At 34.5% G+C, this 19032-nt stretch overlaps 1 protein-coding gene across 2 annotated transcripts in view; it reads left to right on the top strand.

The window, feature by feature from the left end:
• Positions 1-19032, top strand: part of RYBP (ring and YY1 binding protein) — an 89664-nt gene that overhangs the window by 43573 nt on the left and 27059 nt on the right. For both annotated transcript variants that reach the window (XM_090407551.1, XM_090407630.1), the window contains exons 2-3: positions 10174-10299; positions 15334-15474. In XM_090407551.1, the coding sequence (XP_090263677.1) occupies positions 10174-10299; positions 15334-15474 (267 nt within the window). The remainder of the gene's footprint in view (positions 1-10173; positions 10300-15333; positions 15475-19032) is intronic.

Below are 19032 nucleotides of genomic sequence, written 5' to 3'. Positions count from 1 at the left end.
AATATGATATTGCCATTGATGCCATCTGTTCACGCCTCTAATCTTTCTTAGGACTCTCATATCTGCGGTCTCTAGTCTTTGGTCAAGTGTTTTACTTCTGACCCAGCTCTCAGATGCATAAGTTAAAACTGGTTTGAACACTGTCTTGTATACAGCTAATTTAGTGTTCTGACTAATTTCTCTCTTATTCCATATGAATATATTTAATTGACTTCCCACCATACCAGCTTTGTTGATTCTGTTGTCTATTTCTATATTCAAAATAAAAAATGATGGTACAACACACACACACACACACACACACACACACACACACACACACACACACACACACACACACACATACTGAATGCATTTAGACCACTTACCATTTGTCTGTGGCAAGAGGGCAAGTGAGTTTTTGAAGCCCATGTCTAGGATGGATTATCCCCCCTCCCCTTTTTTTTTTGTGATAATATCAAATTATTCCCATCATTACACCCATGGTGCATATTCTTCCCCCACACACATAGGGTGATCCTGAATATACAAGAGGTTGTTCAATCTAAGTACATAAAAACCATGAATAAGCAGGAAGTAAGTGAACCTACATATAATCTCTTTAAGAAATACATGAGTGATATTGCTCTAAAAGACAATGGTGTTAAAAATAAGAGGAAGAAAGTTTTTGTGTGATTTGGAGTTGTTAATAACATTTCAGTGACCGCTGACCATGGAAATATTTGGAAAAAAAAATTCAGGCAAGACAGAAACCTTGAATACCTGTGTGAAAGGAAGTGGAGTGGAGTGAACTGATGAAAGATATGGGTGTCAGTAATCATCCTAACTGTTTAGGATGATTACTGACACCCATAGTATAGTATTTGTGATTGGATGGATTTATAATTTTTCTACAATTAATAACCATTCCCAGTTGAGAAAAAGCAGAAACCTAATTTCTTGGATTCTGGAGTGGCAATATTTGTAATCCTACAGTATCTTGTCTGAAGATTTGAGTGTTATCAGAAATAACACTGGAAGAAAAGATGTGTTTGGGAAGAAAGGAAGGATTCAGTTTACTAGCATTGAATTATGCACTAGAATCTGTGAAACCTATAACATGAATGTGCTCTGACCACAGAAAGGTTAGGAGAAATGTCAATCAACAGCTGTTGACATTTCCAGAGGTTTTAATTGTTAACATTGAATCCTGCTAAGCTTATGCCTTTGGTCTACCTGCCACTCTCCATAATTGGATCACCCCACTTTCCTCTATGGTCATTCCATGCATGCTGGTGGATGGCATGGAATGACCCTCTCTTCAAGCTTTGCCACTAATGTAGGAGTGTCTTGGTGCTTTGTTCTTTCACCTGCTCTTTCTCCTATGTGGTTGGCTAAAATGTTTTTAAAATTTATATAAGCAGAAAGGGCTTCTAGCAGAGGAAATGAATACCTATAAAACTGATATACTTTCACTCATTGAAATGGAATTGATAAGGTGCGATGAAGACTTCATCAAAGAAAATGTTTTATTTGAAATGAACAGGATATCTGCAGAACAACATTTTCTGCTATCCTTGTCTTTAGTCTTCAGCAGAAAGCTAAAATTTGGCACTTATTGAGCAGTGATGCAGAGTTCCTAACATATGTCTGATATCTTTAGCTAAAAGTTGTGGAAAAAAATTTATTTTGTCAGTTTATGACAACCACAACTGGACGTTTTTAATGAAGATATTCTGAATTGGGATTCATATTTCAATATGTATACTGATGGCATTTTTGCTGTTTGGATTGTACAAGTCTTGAGTGCTGAAGTGAAGGAAGTCAGTCTGCAGGTAAACATTCTTCATTTCATCTTCTACAGGAGAGAACCATGTTTCTCATTTTAATGAAATAGGTCATTAAAGTTGTGAATTTCATAAAACAGAGGTCACTCAGTTGCATATCTAGCTCATCTAGCTAGATATGCTAGATATTGGCATTGAACACATGCATCTTCAGGTTGGCTGTAAGACAAAGTTCTTGAGAATTGTAGCATTAGACAGTGAGGTGTGTGTTGGGAGAGGGCATCTCTGGGTTCAAGATTCTCAAAATTGCAATAGATTTGAAAAACTGATTCTTGAGTTCAGCTGCTGTGACCCATTAGACACTAAGCTGAATTTTAATCATAACATAGCTGAGCTTCAACAGTTTATCAGAATCAAAGACAGAAAAATGGTACTGCAGTTTCAAAAGAAGAACAGAATTACAGTGCATTCTGTAATTCTGTTCTGGATACAAAACTATGAAAGTTATTACTTTCCTTTTTTGTGAGAAGCAGGTTTTTAGCATTTACCATCACAAAAACTAAGCTTTGCATTAGAATGTGATTTAAGACAGTCTTAATCCATGCCAATGACATGAAGTTTCCAAACTTATGCAGTGTCAAAGTTCACTTTAGTTTATTTCTATTTTTTATTTTATAAAAATAAAATATAAAAATGTGCTAATACCTTTTATTCCCCTAAACAGAGTTCATGACGCTGTTTTATCCTTATCTAGCCTTTTGGAGATTGAGGAGGCAACTTAGTCTCCATTGGTAGCCAATTAAAGATGGCAGGCAAGTGTCTCCATCTCATAGTCCCTAACACAATATATTTATTGTCTGAAATAGTGTGGGTTTGTTGGTCAATTTTCGTATTTACAGGATAACTATTTTAATAGACTGTTAATTTGCAATTGTTATACTAATTTGCTTCCATCTCTTATCACGACTGAACAATGTCCACAAATCAGACTATATCCGGACCCGTCCATTATTTTGAAGGTATTTCTTTGAGGTCTTTAGTTGATGACTTTGCCTTCCCTGGCAATGAATAAATTAATTTATTTTTAAGTATTGAATGATGATTTAGGAATTATTTAGTTCTGCCATGATTAAATAAACTAATTCTTGGAATTTTTATTCATACTGTTCAGCAGAACTATACTTCAACCGTAAAAGAGAACTAGCATCCATTATGTTTCATTTCTGTTACTTTTCAAAATATGAGCAACAGCTGCCTGTCCTCTTTTACGGTTGAAGTATTGACTCACCATACCTACTCCCATTTATTTTTCATTCCATCTACCTCAGTTCTGTGGAACAGTTCTCCCTATGAAGTATTTCTTAAAGCAACCTCCAGCTCTTGAGATAGAATATAAACTGCTATACTATGGAACACATCACAGGGAAGACTGTTCCATAGTATAGCAGTTGCAGGGGTGGAGGAGGAGGAGAAGAAGAAACTTGTTCTGTGGGTTTCAAGATGCACTATGCAGGGATGTTGAGCAGCAACTGCACGTATTCCAACGAGCTTAGTACTAAGTGGTGGAATTATTGATGCTATTTCAGATGAACATTTTCCATGGAAATATTTGTAGAAAACACATAGTGCAGAGACCGATTATCTGTGCGAAAGTGTGTGTGTGTGTGTGTGGGGGGGGGTGAGTTGGTAAGAGATGTGTCATTAATAATGCTGATTGCTCGCCTCTGTATTGAGTCGAGCTTTTGGGGGCCCACCCCATATGTGAGAGCAGTTTTCGATGGTTAGGTGGATTTGTGATTTGTATAAGGTTTTTTTTATGAGAAATGAGACAGTACTGAGTTTTATTTGCATTGTAATTGACTAGGTTATCTGAACCCCATTGGAGGATGGCTTGGAGGTCTGAATTGAGGGCAGTGGTGGTTGCTGTTCTGTAGGTTGAGGTGAGTTATATTTAGTAAAGTTTATCAAAAGAAAGGGAGGAGTGCAATGTGCTGTCATCTGCAAAACTGTGTATTGGGTCGGAGGCCAGCTGAAGTAGGTCATTGATATATAGTAGGCAGAGGGTTGGTGAGAGGACACAACCTTGAGGAACCCTTGCATTAATTGAATGGTGAAAGGATAAGATTTTTTAAGATAGTTATTTAGACATATTAGATGTGTTTAACATATTTTTGAAGAAAGATAAGACTACTATTAACAAAATTTTACAAACTTATGGGACTGATATTGACTCAGAAAAATTAATTGATGAAGTTAAGCAATTTTTAATAATGATAAAGGAAGAAAATTCTTCAATTAAAAATGTACAAATTATAAATGATGGGTTAAGGTCTACTTTTCCGAACATAGAAATAATTTTAAAAATATTTTTGATGATGCCTATTTCAAATGCAAGTTCTGAATGCTCATTTTCAGTGTTGAAACAAATAAAAATTTAAGAAGCAACTTGCACCAAAATAAAACAAGTGACCCGTTGTTGTTATACATTGAAACAGATGGTAATGGACTCAATTCATTATAATGACATTATAGATATATTTGCTAAAACCAAAGCAAGGAAAAAAAAAACTTTGTTATTCATTTTTTTAATTTAAATTTGAACAGATTTATTTTATACAGTTTTTAAATGCAAATATATGTATACTGATGTTGTTATTTTTATTTTATTAAAATGAGTTATTATGGAAATGTCAACTTTCTTTTATTTTCATTAAACTAAAAAAAATGCATATGAATTTGATTAAGTGAAATAGACTTGTTCTTTTGGAGTCTCATAATGATGTTGTGCCTAGGGCCTCCAAAAGTATAAACTATATAAATTGGCAAGTTCAAAATTATAAAATTGCTATATATTTTTTGGCCTCTTATTTGGGAATGATTTAAAATAAATAAAAAATGGTTGGAATTACTAATAGTAAATTGTTTTTGTGTTGTACCATTGGTAATTCCATGGTCAGCAAGTAAACTTTTCAAAATTTCAGCTAGTTTTACTTTTCTTATTTTTTTATTTATTTTATTTTATCATTATTGTTATTTTTTATTAGGAATATGCTATAAACTAATTTGTAAATTCATAGCTTTAATGGAACATGTGCACTAGACATATGATTCATCTTTTGAAAAGTATTATAATACCCTGCAAAACACATTCAAAAAAACTTTATTAGCATAGAAATTTTGCTTAAATATCGTAGTTGTCATCAGTACAAGATCACAAAATGGCAATTAAACATTAATAGACAATTCTAAAAAATGCCACCTGAGTAGCTAATGTAAGATAACTATAAAAGGTCTATAATTTCCTAACATATATTTGCCAGCCTCGTTGCCTGAGTGGTTAGCATATCCGCTCTGCAGCAAAAAGGCTGCGGGTTCGAATCCTGCCTTGGGCATGGATGTTTGTGATTGTCTTGAAAATACCAGTGGTGGTTTTTGGCCATAGATGGCGCATATTGTGTGTGTTGATGAAAGTAGTTGCGGTTCATAGTGATCAACTGAGTTGTGGAGTGGGTACCCTCTCCCAACAAGTCTTTAGACATCCTAGAGGTGTCATAATAATAATATATATATATATATATATGGGGTGCTTAAGGGTCAAAGCAGTATAACTGAGAGGAGACCTCGACATCACCTTTAGAGGAATGCGGAGAACTGACCAGGGCTTCTGACCTAATGTCCAATCCTCACCTTCTCGTGGTGCACACTGTTGGGTATCTACCTGGATACTGAACGAACGAGGATGGGCTGGCAATTTGGGATTTAGCCGACCAAATTGTATTCTTATTGGTTAAACCAAAATAAAAACATGATGGTACAACATGACAAAATTTCATGCCGGCTGGGGTGTTACCCAGTTAAACAAGGCTTCCGTTGTTTTCGCCAGGGAACCAGGGCGAACAACGAAAAGTCAGCTATTGGAACAAATCTGAAAACACACCCCAACTCAACATCACCAGAGTTAAGCATCGGTACTATCAACATAAGAAGCCTGAATGGCAAAGAAATAGAGCTTGCTGAGGAATTAGATAAGTACCAGATCGACATAATAGGGGTGATTGAAGCAAAAAAGACAAAAACTGGTGAGATCTTTCTGAGCAATAAATACAAAATGTTATATTCAGGCAATGACAATCAAGGTAAAGAATGAGTAGCCATAGTATTCAACACAAAATACTAGGCTTATTTTCTTGAATGGCAGACAATCTCAAGTAGAGTAATGTGGGCAAATATCAGAATGGGAACTGGACAATGAGACTTATTTGTGCCTATGGCCCCACAGAAGGTTCTCCTAAGGTAGAAGTGGAGGAATTTTTTGAGGCTTATGAAAAGCAATTGACACAATGAAAAAGGAAAAGTTGGTCCTTGTTGGGATCTAAATAGCAGAGTAGGAAGTGATTGTCAGATATTCAGAAATATTTTGGGAAAATTTGGAGGAAAGAGCAAAGCTAATAATAATGGGCAAATATCTGTTGGATTTCTGCTCAGGACATGGACTGGTTATTACTAACACCATGTTCCAACATAAAAATGTGCACAAATTCACATGGAGAGAAGAGACAAGGAATAGGAAAAGTCTCATTGACTATATTATTGTTGATAGTGATGTTTTCTCCCTGGTGCAGGACACCAGATTGTACAGAGGATTTAAAATGGGAAGTGATCACTATTTAGTCTTGAGCATGATAAAATTGAATTTCATATTGAAAAGAATAACATGTAAGAAAGATTTAAAGCGAATAAAAGTTGAGCAACTCTGAGATGTGAACTGTAGACTAAAATACACAAAGATTATTGAAGAAAAAAATAAAAGATATTGAAAATAGGAACCAAACCTTGGAGATTCAGTGGTAAGCCTTGAAGAAAACGCTGACTGATTCAGCTAGAGAGGCATGTGGTGAAGTTGTCTGCAAGGTTAGAAAAATCAGAACTCCATGGTGGACACAGGAAGTTAAAGTGACAGTGAAGTAAAAGAAGAAAGCATATCAAACGTTCCTGGCAAATAAGTCAACTTGTGCTCTTAGAGAATACAGAGACGAAAGAAAACTAAACACTGTGTAAAACTAGCTAAACAAAAGTCATGGTAGGACTTTGGCAGGAACATAGAAAATAAATATCAAGAAGGTGGCAAAATATTCTGGAGGTTGTTGAAGAAGCTAAGGAATGGAGGAGAGAGTGCTGGAAAAGGAGTTAGAGATGATAAAGGTGACATGAAAACAGGAGAAAAAGATATCCTTGAAGTATGGAGTAATTACTTTGAAAAACTGCTAAATGAAACAAGCAGTGATGACTGCACAGTGGTAAAAAAACACTGACCAGTCATGCAGTCATTAATACTGACTGCATGCCTGCTCAGTGCTTTTTCTACTTCAAGAATTTCCATACTTGAAGTAGAAAAAGCCATTAAAGGCTTGAAATGTGGAAAGGCAGCAGGAGTAGATGATATTCAACCTGAAATATGGTGAAATAAAAGTCTTACAGTGACTGCACTGCATAGTTCAGAATGCCTGGACAGAGGGACGAATTCCCAATGATTGGAGTAGAGCTCTCATAGTACCGTATATAAAAAGGGAAATAAAACTGAATGTGAGAATTACAGAGGTATTTCCCTACTGAGTTCCTGGTAAGATATATGCAAATATACTTGAGAAACGGTTGAGAAGAATTGTGGAAGAAAAGCTGGGTGAAGAACAAGCTGGATTCAGGTCAAATAGGGGCTGTCAGGATCAAATTTTCACTTTACGACAAATAGTGGAGAAATCATGGGAATATAACAAAGATCTGTATTTTAGTTTTGTCGATTTGGAAAAGGCATATGACAAGGTGCCAAGAGAGAAGCTATTCAGTATGCTACAGTTATATGGTGTCAATGGGGCATTATATCAAGCAATATTTAGTCTTTATTTGAGTTGTAAGTCAGCAGTTAGAATTGAAGGAAGTACAGCAAGATGGTTTAATGTTAAATCTAGTGTGAGACAAGGATGTGCATTATCCCCTGTGTTATTCATTATGTATGAATCACATTATGAAAGAAAGTGGTATTAAACATGATATCAAAATTGGAGATGTTAATGTCAGCTCTTTGCTTTATGCGGACTATGTTATACTTCTAAATAAATCTGCTACAAGTCTGCAAGATTCACTGACTAAATTGAATAACTGTTGTAATAGATATGGTATGAAGGTCAGCAATAAAAAGACAAAGACAATGAAAATAGGCAGAATCATTGAAAATGTCAACTGTGTTGTGAATGGAGAACCTGTGGAACAAGTAAAACATTTCAACTAGTTAGGCACGATTTTTAGTGAAGATGGTAAATTAAATATAGAAATCGACAACAGAATCAACAAAGGCTGGTAGAGTAGGAAGTCAATTGAATAAATTCATATGGAATAAGAGAGAAATTAGTTGGAACACTAAATTAGCTGTATACAAGACAGTGTTCAAACCAGTTTTAACTTATGGATCTGAGAGCTGGGTCAGAAGTAAAACACTTGACCAAAGACTGGAGACTGCAGATATGAGAGTCCTGAGAAAGATTAGAAGCATGAACAGATGGCATCAATGGCAATATCATATTAAAAACAAGGATATTAGGAAAGAACTTGACATTGTCATCATCCAGGAATGTGTTTGCAGAGCTAATCTCAGGTGGTATGGTCACTTAAACAGAATGGGCGAGGAAAGATTAGCAAAACAAGTGTTCCCTGGCAGGTTGGCAGGAAAACAACCCAGAGGAAGACCAAGATATAGGTGGATTGATACGGTACAAGCTTTAGTCAATAGAAATATAAGATCTGATAATGTTGGAGTCTTGACAAATAACAGACTGATTTGGAGGAAAATTGTAGATATGAAGTTAGTAATGATGTAAATTTTTCGTGTAGTACTATCATATCCTGTACACCCCTTGAGGGTACATGGCAGGAATTAGATAATGATATGATATATTTATATATATCATATCATTATGTGATATGATATATATATAAATATATATATATATATATATATATATATATATATACTAACTTTATTTTGTGTGTGTGTGTATATACACACACAAAATAAAGTTAGTACTTTTAAATCTGCTATTTTGCACAAAGGGATAAACATAGACCATCAGATATGTTTAAACTTCTGTTTTGAACTTTCAACTTTTCCTCTGAGTTAAGACAGTTTCTTTCTAAATTAAATCCAATTCACCTTAAATAAGCAATTAATCTTTTTTTTTTTTTTTTTTTTAATTCATCATCATCTAGATGGTGGCCTATAATTTTAACTGTTTCAGAAGAAGACTCATACAGCCAGTTATATCCACGTTGAATCTCATTACCATCCTTGTCTAAATCCTGGAACTATTAAAACATTAGTACATCATGCCCATTATTAATGTTCTTCAGATGAACAGTTACAGAAAGAATTACAACATATTTATTTTACCTTTTTAGATAATGGTTGTAAGGATTCTTTCATCATAAGCACTTGGAATAGTTATGGTATCTCTATCTCTTCAAATACAGAAGAAATTACTTGTGAATGAACACAAAGCAGTAGGTCTGAAAGACAAGCTTCTACCTTCTACCAGGCACCTACCAGTTTCCTTTCGCTTGTGAGTTATCTCATTTCAGAACAAACTAGAAGATCTGCTTTTATTCAGTTGGAAGTACACAAGTCTTATATTAAATGCCAATAAGCCTGAGCAGTCTGAATTTGCAGGGCATGCTATCAATATTAAATACCTTCGTAAAAGTCATTTCCTCATAGAACGGATTTATAAAGAAACCTGAAACTTTACCATTCTAACTTAAACGGAACTGATGGTCTACGTCTATCCCCTGTGTGTGTGTGTGTGTGTGTGTGTGTGTGTGTGTGTGTGTGTGTGTGTGTGTGTGTGTGTGTGTGTGTGTTTGTTTGTTTGTTTGTTTGTTTGTTTGTTTGTTTGTTTGTTTAAATAAATTAGAAAATTATTGATGTTTTATAGTTATTTTACATTAGTTACTTAGGTAGCGCATTTTAGAATTGTCTGTTAATGTTTATCATTCTGTGATCATGTACTGATGATGCCTACAATACTTAGGCAAAAATTCTATACTAATAAAGTTTAGTTTTTTATGTGAGTTTTGCCCTGGTGTTATAATTCTTTTTAGTATGCCAACTCACAATATTTCATTATTGAAATAGATTCATCTTTTGAATGTAGTTAGCAGTCTATCTTCCTGATGATGTTCACATAACATTGGATAAAATATATTGGAGTTTTTGAATAAATTCTATATAATTTTTGTTACATGTGTAAGTCATGAAAGTTAGTTTAATAATTTACTAAATTTTCTGTTATTTATATCTGCAAACTTCATATCATTGTATAATATCAGTCTTAACATGTGAGTAATTATTTATTTTAAGGAGAACAAAACGCCAATCAAAAGGTGCCGAAGAGAATTACTGGGACTGTAGTGTGTGTACATATCGCAATTCAGCAGAGGCTTTTAAGTGCTTAATGTGTGATGTGCGTAAAGGAACCTCTACCAGGTAAGTAATATTAACTTCTCTTTTCTGTTTTTGATGTGTGTGTGTGTCTGTACTAATTTCTGTTGCATTTAATCTAAATAAACTTACTTTAATAAGCAAGTTTTGCACTTCTGCCAGTCATTTTATGCATTTCTAATGATATTATATTTTGTATGCATTATTAGAATTCAGCTACAATTTATGACTAAGAAATTATTTTACACTAGTGAAAATCATTCTCTTGGTGATAAAAGGACTTAACATTTTATTTCACTTAATCATTAAAATCAAAAAACAACACCTGAAATTTATGAGAATTTACTGGTTCAAATGTCAGACATCTGCACAAATTCTTGAATATACAAAGGTGGTCTGGTAAGTTCTCGGCCTAACAATGCAAAAACGAATTTATAATTTCAAATTTATTTTTATTTTTCAACATAATCTTTCTTAAAACTAATACATTTCTTCCATCGATGCTGCTACGCTATTATCCTGTCCCTGTAGTGGTTCTCAGTAAGACCCTTTACAGCTGCAATCACCTCTTGATTCAAAGAAAACTGCTGACCAGCGAGGAAGAGTTTTAGTTTTGGGAAAAGAGAAGTCAGAAGGAGGCCAAATCTGGGGAATAGGGTGGATGTTCCAATAATTCATAGTGCAGATCCCTTAATTTTCCCATTGCCAAAAAACACCTTTGTGAGTGGGTGCATTGTTCTGAAGAAAGATGATTTTTTTTCCTTCTGCAAACGCGGTCTTTCCTCAAAAATTTTTTCATCTAGTCTGGTTAAAAAATTGGAATAATATTCCCTGGTTATTGTTTTACCCTTTTCAAGGTAATTAATAAACAAAATACCTTTAGCACCCCAAAACACCGATGCCATGACCTTTCCTGCTGATGAGCCGATTTCGTCCTCTTTGGTGCTGAACAACCGGTTTCTGTCCACTGTTTGGATTCTGATGTGTAATGGTGAATCCACGTGTCATCCATAGTAATAAATCAATGCACAAAATCAATTTTATTGTTGTTAAAACACTCCAAGCACTGTTTAGAGATTTTCATGCTGATCTGCTGTGAGCAACTGCTGCACCCATCTTGTGCAAAGTTTTTTCATTTGCAATTCTTCATGCAAAATATATCCTATACGTTCTTTTGAAATGCCTATAGTCTCCGCAATTTCATGCACTTTGACTCGCCAGTCATCCAATACATCCATATCGTGCACTTGATCAATGATTTCATTCTCTTGGTGATAAAAGGACTTAACATTTTATTTCACTTAATCATTAAAGTAAAAAAACAACACCTGAAATTTATGAGAATTTACTGGTTCAAATGTAAGACATCTGCACAAATCTACACTTTTTGGACATCCTTCACGTGGATCATCTTCAAGGCTGGTACAGCCTTGAAGATGATCTGCCGATTAAACTCGTCAGCCCATTTCTTAATTGTCAAAAATGAAGAAGGGTGCCCATAAACTTTTATGAACTTCGAATGAATTTCTTTTGGCATTAAACCTTCTTTTACAAAGAATTTTATAACCGCATGATACTCAATTTTATCCATTTCGAGGGATACAGATGACACTTTTGCTTCAGACAGCTGTATAAAACAAACTACTTGATAGAATGACTTGCAGTTTTACATGGATGCTTATGACAGATGTACCAACTTAGAAAACAAAAAAATCTACCGATAGTGTTGCCATCTATGGTTGAGGCCGAGAACTTTTCAGACCAGCCTCATAAGTATTCTTTTTAAATATGCCTATATAAGATACACATCATATTTATCAGAATGCATAAGGTCTTTGTGAACATGCTTCAACATCTAAACTTCAGTCACTAGACCCAAACTTCTAAACTGCAATTAGCTTTTCATTGTATTTAGAGATTATTGGGAGAGAAAATTAAGGATATGATGAATGCAATCAAGAAACAAAAGAAATGTAAGAGATGATAGTGCTAATATAAACAGATGAATTGAAGTAGTGAGAGAGGATATGAAAGAATTGATGGAAGAAACGAGAAAGTAGATGGTCAAAATTGGCCATTTGTTATGATAATACTGAGTTAGGGTTTTTGATAGGGAAATGATTAAATGCATAGTGTAAGAGAAATGGGCATGAGTTTATGGATGTGTGAAGTGAGTTTGTAGAAAGGACTTATATAATATGACCTGCAGTTGTGGATTGGCATTAGAAACCTGGACAAATTGCTTATTGAATTGAGACCTAATGCAGAAAGTCAGGGAAACTGGATCAGCATAGGAATAATAGTGAGAATGTGTGGGTTAGCACAGCTTAGGTATGTAAATGTAATAATGATAAGAATGACAACAAGCATTAGTTATGAATGTGATGAAGGGGTAGACCTGTATGTGCTTGGTAATGCCATTTTGATTGTGTGTGTGTTTGGGGTGGATAAAGCTGCCCAACTGGACCAAGCAGACTGCAGATATAATTATAAAAAAAAAATAAAGAATAAAAATAAAAAACAGGCAGTAACTTTGTTATGCCCATACACAAATGCCAAGAACATAAGGAACAAAGGGTTTGTCTTGATGGTTATGTTGTAATACTGGAGTGCTAACAAATAATAGACTAATTTGAGGGAAAATTGTGGATAAGAGATTTAATAATAATGTAAACTTAAGGCATGCAGTGCTATCATAATTGCTTGAACTCCCCTTCAGGGTACATATCAGGAAATTGATGATTATGTTGTGGCCTAAGATTTTTGGTATTAGTGAAACCTGGTGTCCTGCATCATTCCTATAAAACCCTTTTAGTAACTTAAAATATTTGTCATATTCCCTTTTTTTCCACATGTCAGTCATCTTCAGCAAACCACAAACACCATCTGCACTAAGAAGCATTCCACACACACACCACCACCTTGGATTGCTCATCCTTGAATCCCCTTCATCACTTTCTCATTCCCAAGAAACTCAGGTGACTAGACTTGCACACAGCGAGAATGGTATGGCTGTATCAAGCCTTATAAAGAGAAATTATAATTTCCTTATCTCTGTTTGTGAGTGTATTCTTCAATAACTAAGTAGCTTACCCATGGTACTAATGTACTATAGTTTCAAACCTTTTATGGGTGTTAAGACAAACACCCACCTATGAGCTTTCCTTGGCCACTTTTTCAATATCCCCTTAATATCAATTTCTTTTTGCTAATATCCCGAAATCCCTGGCTTTAATTTTATAGAGTACACTTCCATCAATAATAATAATACACAACTTGTAACCTGCCATCCCAAAATGCATAACTTGACATATTTCCATAAAAGATAACTGATACCTGTTATCTTTTGCCCATACTGTCAGCCTATTTAAACCATTGTGCAAGCTCTATATATTGCCTTAATTAATTATTACATTACCAGTTTTGCATCATCAGAATACAAATAAATATTTCCCTTCAAATCATTTTTTCTGTGCCATAAGTATGGAAATTAAAAACAGTGGTCCAAGCCCTGAGCTCTGCAGTACTCTACTAATCACCTGGCTTGTCTGCTTCTGGATTCTACTTCTCAATATACTACTCTTTAATCTCTCTCCATCAGTTGCCCATGTATTCATATCTTCGTCTTCATATTCATCTCACATTTGCCCCAGTTTGTATAACTGAGTTCCATGAGGTTCTGTCTGACACTCTTGCAAAATCCACCATTGTCATTGTGTAGCAATTCCCTTCTGGGTCAGCTACACAACAGTGATGGATTTAGTCATTGTGTATTTAAATAAAAAGTGAGTAAATTAGGCATGAATTTGTTGAAGCTTTTTCACTTATCCTTTGTGAAAGTTTAGTAAAAGATAGGTCATTATCATTCTGATATGTACTCTAATGGGGTGTACAGTATGAAATAATAATGGTGAAAAGGTTACACCATTATTAATTTCCAGTCAACAATTTTCCTCCAAATTAATTTGTTATCTGTCAAGACTCCAATATTATCAGATCTTATATTTCTGTTTTAGGGCACTTCTTATTGTATCAACCCACCTAGATCTTGGTCTTCCTCTAAATCTTTGTCATTCTGTTGTTGTTTATTTCCATATTTAATTTGTCATCTTCACTAAAATTGTACCTAAATAGCTGAAAGCTTTTGTTTGTTTATAGATTCTCTATTCAGGATGCAGGTGATGTTTTCAGTGTTTCTGCCTATTTTCATTGTCTTTTTATTGTTTATTTTCATACCAAATTCAATTTAGTAAGGGATTAATCCTGTAGTCTTGTACTGGAATTATTTAACATTTTCACAGGTATACTTACATAATTCTTAGTAAGTGGTGCCCCAGCCAGCATGAAATTCTCTCATGTTATCATCATTTTGGTTGGTTTTAGCCAATATGAATGCAATTTGGTTGGCTAAATCCCAAATTACCAGCCTATCTTCATTTGTTCAGTATCTAGGCAGATACCATGAGAAGGTGTGAATTGGACATTAGGTTTATAAGCCCCTGTTTGTTCTCTGCATTCCTTAAACAGCAATATGAAGGCCTCCTCAGTTATCCAATTTTGACTCTTAAATACCTTTGGGGTAGGTTGCTATTCTTTTGACTTCTTTTCTAAGAAAAATTGGACTAAGAAAAAAATTGTTAAAATGAACACTGACTAATATCCGCATAACTAACATTTCATGTATAATTTTACATATGCATATATAAATAAAACAAAAATGACATTGTAAAAAATGATGCTTCATTATCTATGGTGTGATTTAATATTATCAGTCTAGAAAGAACATTCAAAAATATTTATTCTTCCTTCAATATACAACACTGATTCACATCACTAGAATTGGAAAAGGTTGTTATAGCACATGATAGCATTTCTGAAAATTGGCTGTAGGCCATTAGATTGAGATTTTTCTCTTTTTATGCCTAAAAAAAAAACTAAAAAAAAACAGATGAGTGTATGAATTGAGCTTTAAAAATTGAAGATTTTCATTTTTAAAAATTAAGAATGCAACAAAAGGATATGTTAACTGTTTGATACCTTAAACTTTTGCATTTGTTCTTTTTTATATATATTTTACAGAAAACCTCGCATTAATCCTCAGCTTGTTGCTCAGCAAGTAGCCCAGCAATTTACTCAAGCCCAGCCAAAACAAAAGATGACTCCAAAGCCAGAAAAGGATAAGAAGCCTTCGACGCCTGATAAAAGTGCAAAGAAAATGAGGTTTGTACATTTATATATTGATTGTTCAAAAAAAGATTTCACAATTTTCAAATTTGTAGTTCTAAGTTCAGAAAATAAAATAACTTGTACTGTAAAAGGTGAGTATATAACATAAAGAAAGATAAAATTTTGAATAATCAGGATATGCAGGGCATCTTCACCATTGTTTTTATACACTACATGGAAAGAAATCGCTTACAAAAGTTTCTATAAATGCATTAACTATCATAAAATTGTCATATTTGTCATCCTGGTTGTCCAAGTTCTTAATGTATCTGCTCTCCAACCAGTAGGTTTGCATATTCAGATCACACTTTGAGCATGAATGTTTGTGATAGGCTTTAAGTGGGAGACTAATTTTATTGCCTGTTGTGTAAACACTGCTCTGCTTATTAAAGGCCTGAGGTGAAAAATGATTAATGTTTGGTCTGTAGAGTAGAGTTTCTAGACAGATAACAGATTAATTTGGAAGAAAATTGTCAATAAGAAGTTGTGGCGTAATGTTTTCATGTAGCACTATCATCCTGTAGCAGCTCACATTCAGTTGCTAATATAAATTCTCCATTAAATGTCAGGAATTTAATGGCTGTGAAAAAATTTCTTACACTGTCCACAGTCCCTGTATATGATGATAGGTTTACAAATTTTTGTGGATGGGATAGAAGGAGAGGTGAACGAAGAAAGGATAACATTGTTTGGCAAATATTACTTTTGTTAAGAAAATAGCAACTGAATGTGAGCTGCTATCCAGTTTTCATAAGTTAGGTAATAAATGGTTCAACAGAGTCATAAAAAAAAGGGTACTATTGTAATAGTATTGCTGTATAGGGATTGAATTAATTATCACAGATTGTTTCTTGAATAATTTTTTTAAGCTGTGTAAACATATACTTTCACTTTGCAACTAAAAATGATCTTATATTATTATTATTGGACACCTCCAGGGAGTCCAAAGACTCATCGAGAGAGAGTGTGCCAACAGCATCAAACGATTATTTCCCTTCCAACTACTAACCGTCCTCAAGCTTAACTTTTTGCATGAGCCATTAGTAGCAGAGGCTCTACTAATCGACCAACCTTTGCTGGCATATCATCATCAAATTACTAATATGTATCCTCGAGTTGTGTACAGGATATTATGATAGTATTACATAAAAAGTTTACATACGGTAGTCCCTCCCACTTATCTGCAGGGGACATATGTTCCAGGACCCCCGGTGGATGACTGAAACCACAGATAGTACTGAATCCTATATACACTGTTTTTCCCTGTACATACATACATATGATCAAGTTTAATTTATAAATTAGGTACAGTAAGTGATTAACAACAGTAAATAATAATAAAATAGAATAATTATAATATGTCGTAATATGTTATGAGAATCTGGTCTCTCTCTCTCTTCAAATATCTTATTGTACTGTACTCGCCCGTCTTCTTGTGATAATGTGAGATGATAAATGTCTACATGATGAGATGAAGTGAATGACACATTAGACTACTATTGCCGTGACGATATCGATGGTTGGAGATCCTTGACAGTTGAAGGTTTTTTTTGCCAAAACCTTTTGGAAGCACATTGAAATCAGAAGTTGTCTTTGTTTTTAACTCAATGTTGCTGCAGAGGTTGTAATCCTTCGGTGATCATATTGGTGACTTAATGCTGTGTTCCATTCAGGGATTGTATTTCATAGTTTTGTCCTTTAATGTCTGAAATTCGAAACACTGAAGCAAATTTCAGTTTTTTCTTCTTCATCTTCCTGTATAGATGACTCAACAAGTTCTTCCAATTCTTCATTTGTTAATACTTCTTGATGACCTTCAGTATGCTCTTCCATGTCTTCATCAAACATGTCAGAAAATCCTTCTCCACCAACTTGTTTTGCTTTGTGAATGATTTTTCTAACTTCTCCATCGATCCCCGGGAAGCCTTTAAAATTATTCACGACGTCACTCCATAAGTTCTTCCAGCAGGAATTTACAGGTTCTGGTTTTAATTAATCCATTGCAGCTTTGATGAATGTTATTGCATCAGCAATAGTGATGATGATTTTAAATACTGCATTATGTCCAGATTTGGGTCTTCGTCAGTTGCTGATCGAATGAAATCAAATACCAGGCGGTGTATGTGGCCTTGACAAACCGAATGATACCCTGGTCAAGAGGCTGAAGCAATGAGATTGTATTTGGAGGTAAAAATACAAATTTGACATTTTTGCTTTCACAGCAGACAGATTCAGAATGGCCAGGTGCATTGTCTGTTATTAATAGGACTTTAATTCTAACCCTTCTTCCAAATATGTATTCACTTTTGGGATGAATCATTGATGGAACCATTCCATAAACAAGATGGCTGTCACCCATGCTTTCTGATATGTTGCGACAACATGGGCAGATAATTTTTGTTTTTGAGATCACATTGGTTTTTTGCTCTTTACACTATGCCCCGCAGCATTGCCACATACTACCAGAGTTAATCTGTACTTCCATGTTATATGCCCTTGTCCTCCTTTGCACTTTTTATGAATGTAGGGTTCTATTGGCATCTTCTTCCAGAAGAGCCTGGTTTTATAGCAATTGAAGACTTGCTTTAGATGGCATCCTTTCTCTTTAATCAACTTCTTCAATTCTGCTGGAAACGTGGCTGCAGCCTCTCCCATAATTTTTATATTTTTCATCCCAAACCTGTTCCTGAATCTGTGTAACCATTCCTTACGTGCAGTAAATGGCTTGGTGTCACTTGTTTCAGGGATCCCTTGCTGAGGTCTTCATATAGACTCAGTGTTTTCTGTCACAATATGTTGCCATCAATTGGAACGTTTTCTGTTCATGTCTTCCCCCACACAAATTTAATCCCTTTTTCATCTTAACTAAGCACTATCCAATGTTTGCACAGTGTCTATCATACTTTGCTTTGAACTTATTCAGTCATGGCACCCACAGCAGACTGGCAATCTATTCCAGTCATTCACTATTCTCCAAAGCAAAAAAATCCTAGTTCTAACACCCAAAAGATTTTTGTAAACCTATAGTACATTTGTACCATCCTGGCCTAAGCATTTTTTTCTAATTATTAATTTTGTATATTTATATTTTATTTTTTATTTTTTTTTTTTGCACAGTCTGGAAACCTGCTCTAGAGATGGAACGTGAAACTTTTCAAGCCACTTCAAATCTCCAGTTAGCTGAGCATTGGTCTCACACCAAGCATTGAAATTCATTTCCTATGATGAGATTTGAACCCTTGGACTCTTAGTTGTAGAGCAGAATCCACCAACCAGACCTGTGTTAGATTAAATATGAAAATTAAGCAAATATCAGAAAAGTGGCAAAATACTCTGGAGGTTACTAAAAACTTTAGAAATAGAGGAAAGAGTGCTGTAAATGCAATAAAAGGTGATAAAGGCAACATGAAAACTGAAGATAAAGAGTCTAGATTATTTTCTTCATTAATTCCTTGATATGTACCTTGAATGTGTTTACAGGCTAATATGTAAATTTTTACAGAAATACACGTGATGGTACGACATGAGATATTCTAGATATCGGAAGTAATT

Source organism: Typopeltis vanoorti, chromosome 1, assembly GCF_054136105.1.
Source record: "Typopeltis vanoorti isolate ZY-2024b chromosome 1, IOZ_Tvanoo_1.0, whole genome shotgun sequence".
In the NCBI taxonomy this organism is placed as follows: domain Eukaryota; kingdom Metazoa; phylum Arthropoda; class Arachnida; order Uropygi; family Thelyphonidae; genus Typopeltis; species Typopeltis vanoorti.
Note: the sequence above shows the minus strand (reverse complement) of the source record. Positions and strands in the feature narration are given on the sequence as shown.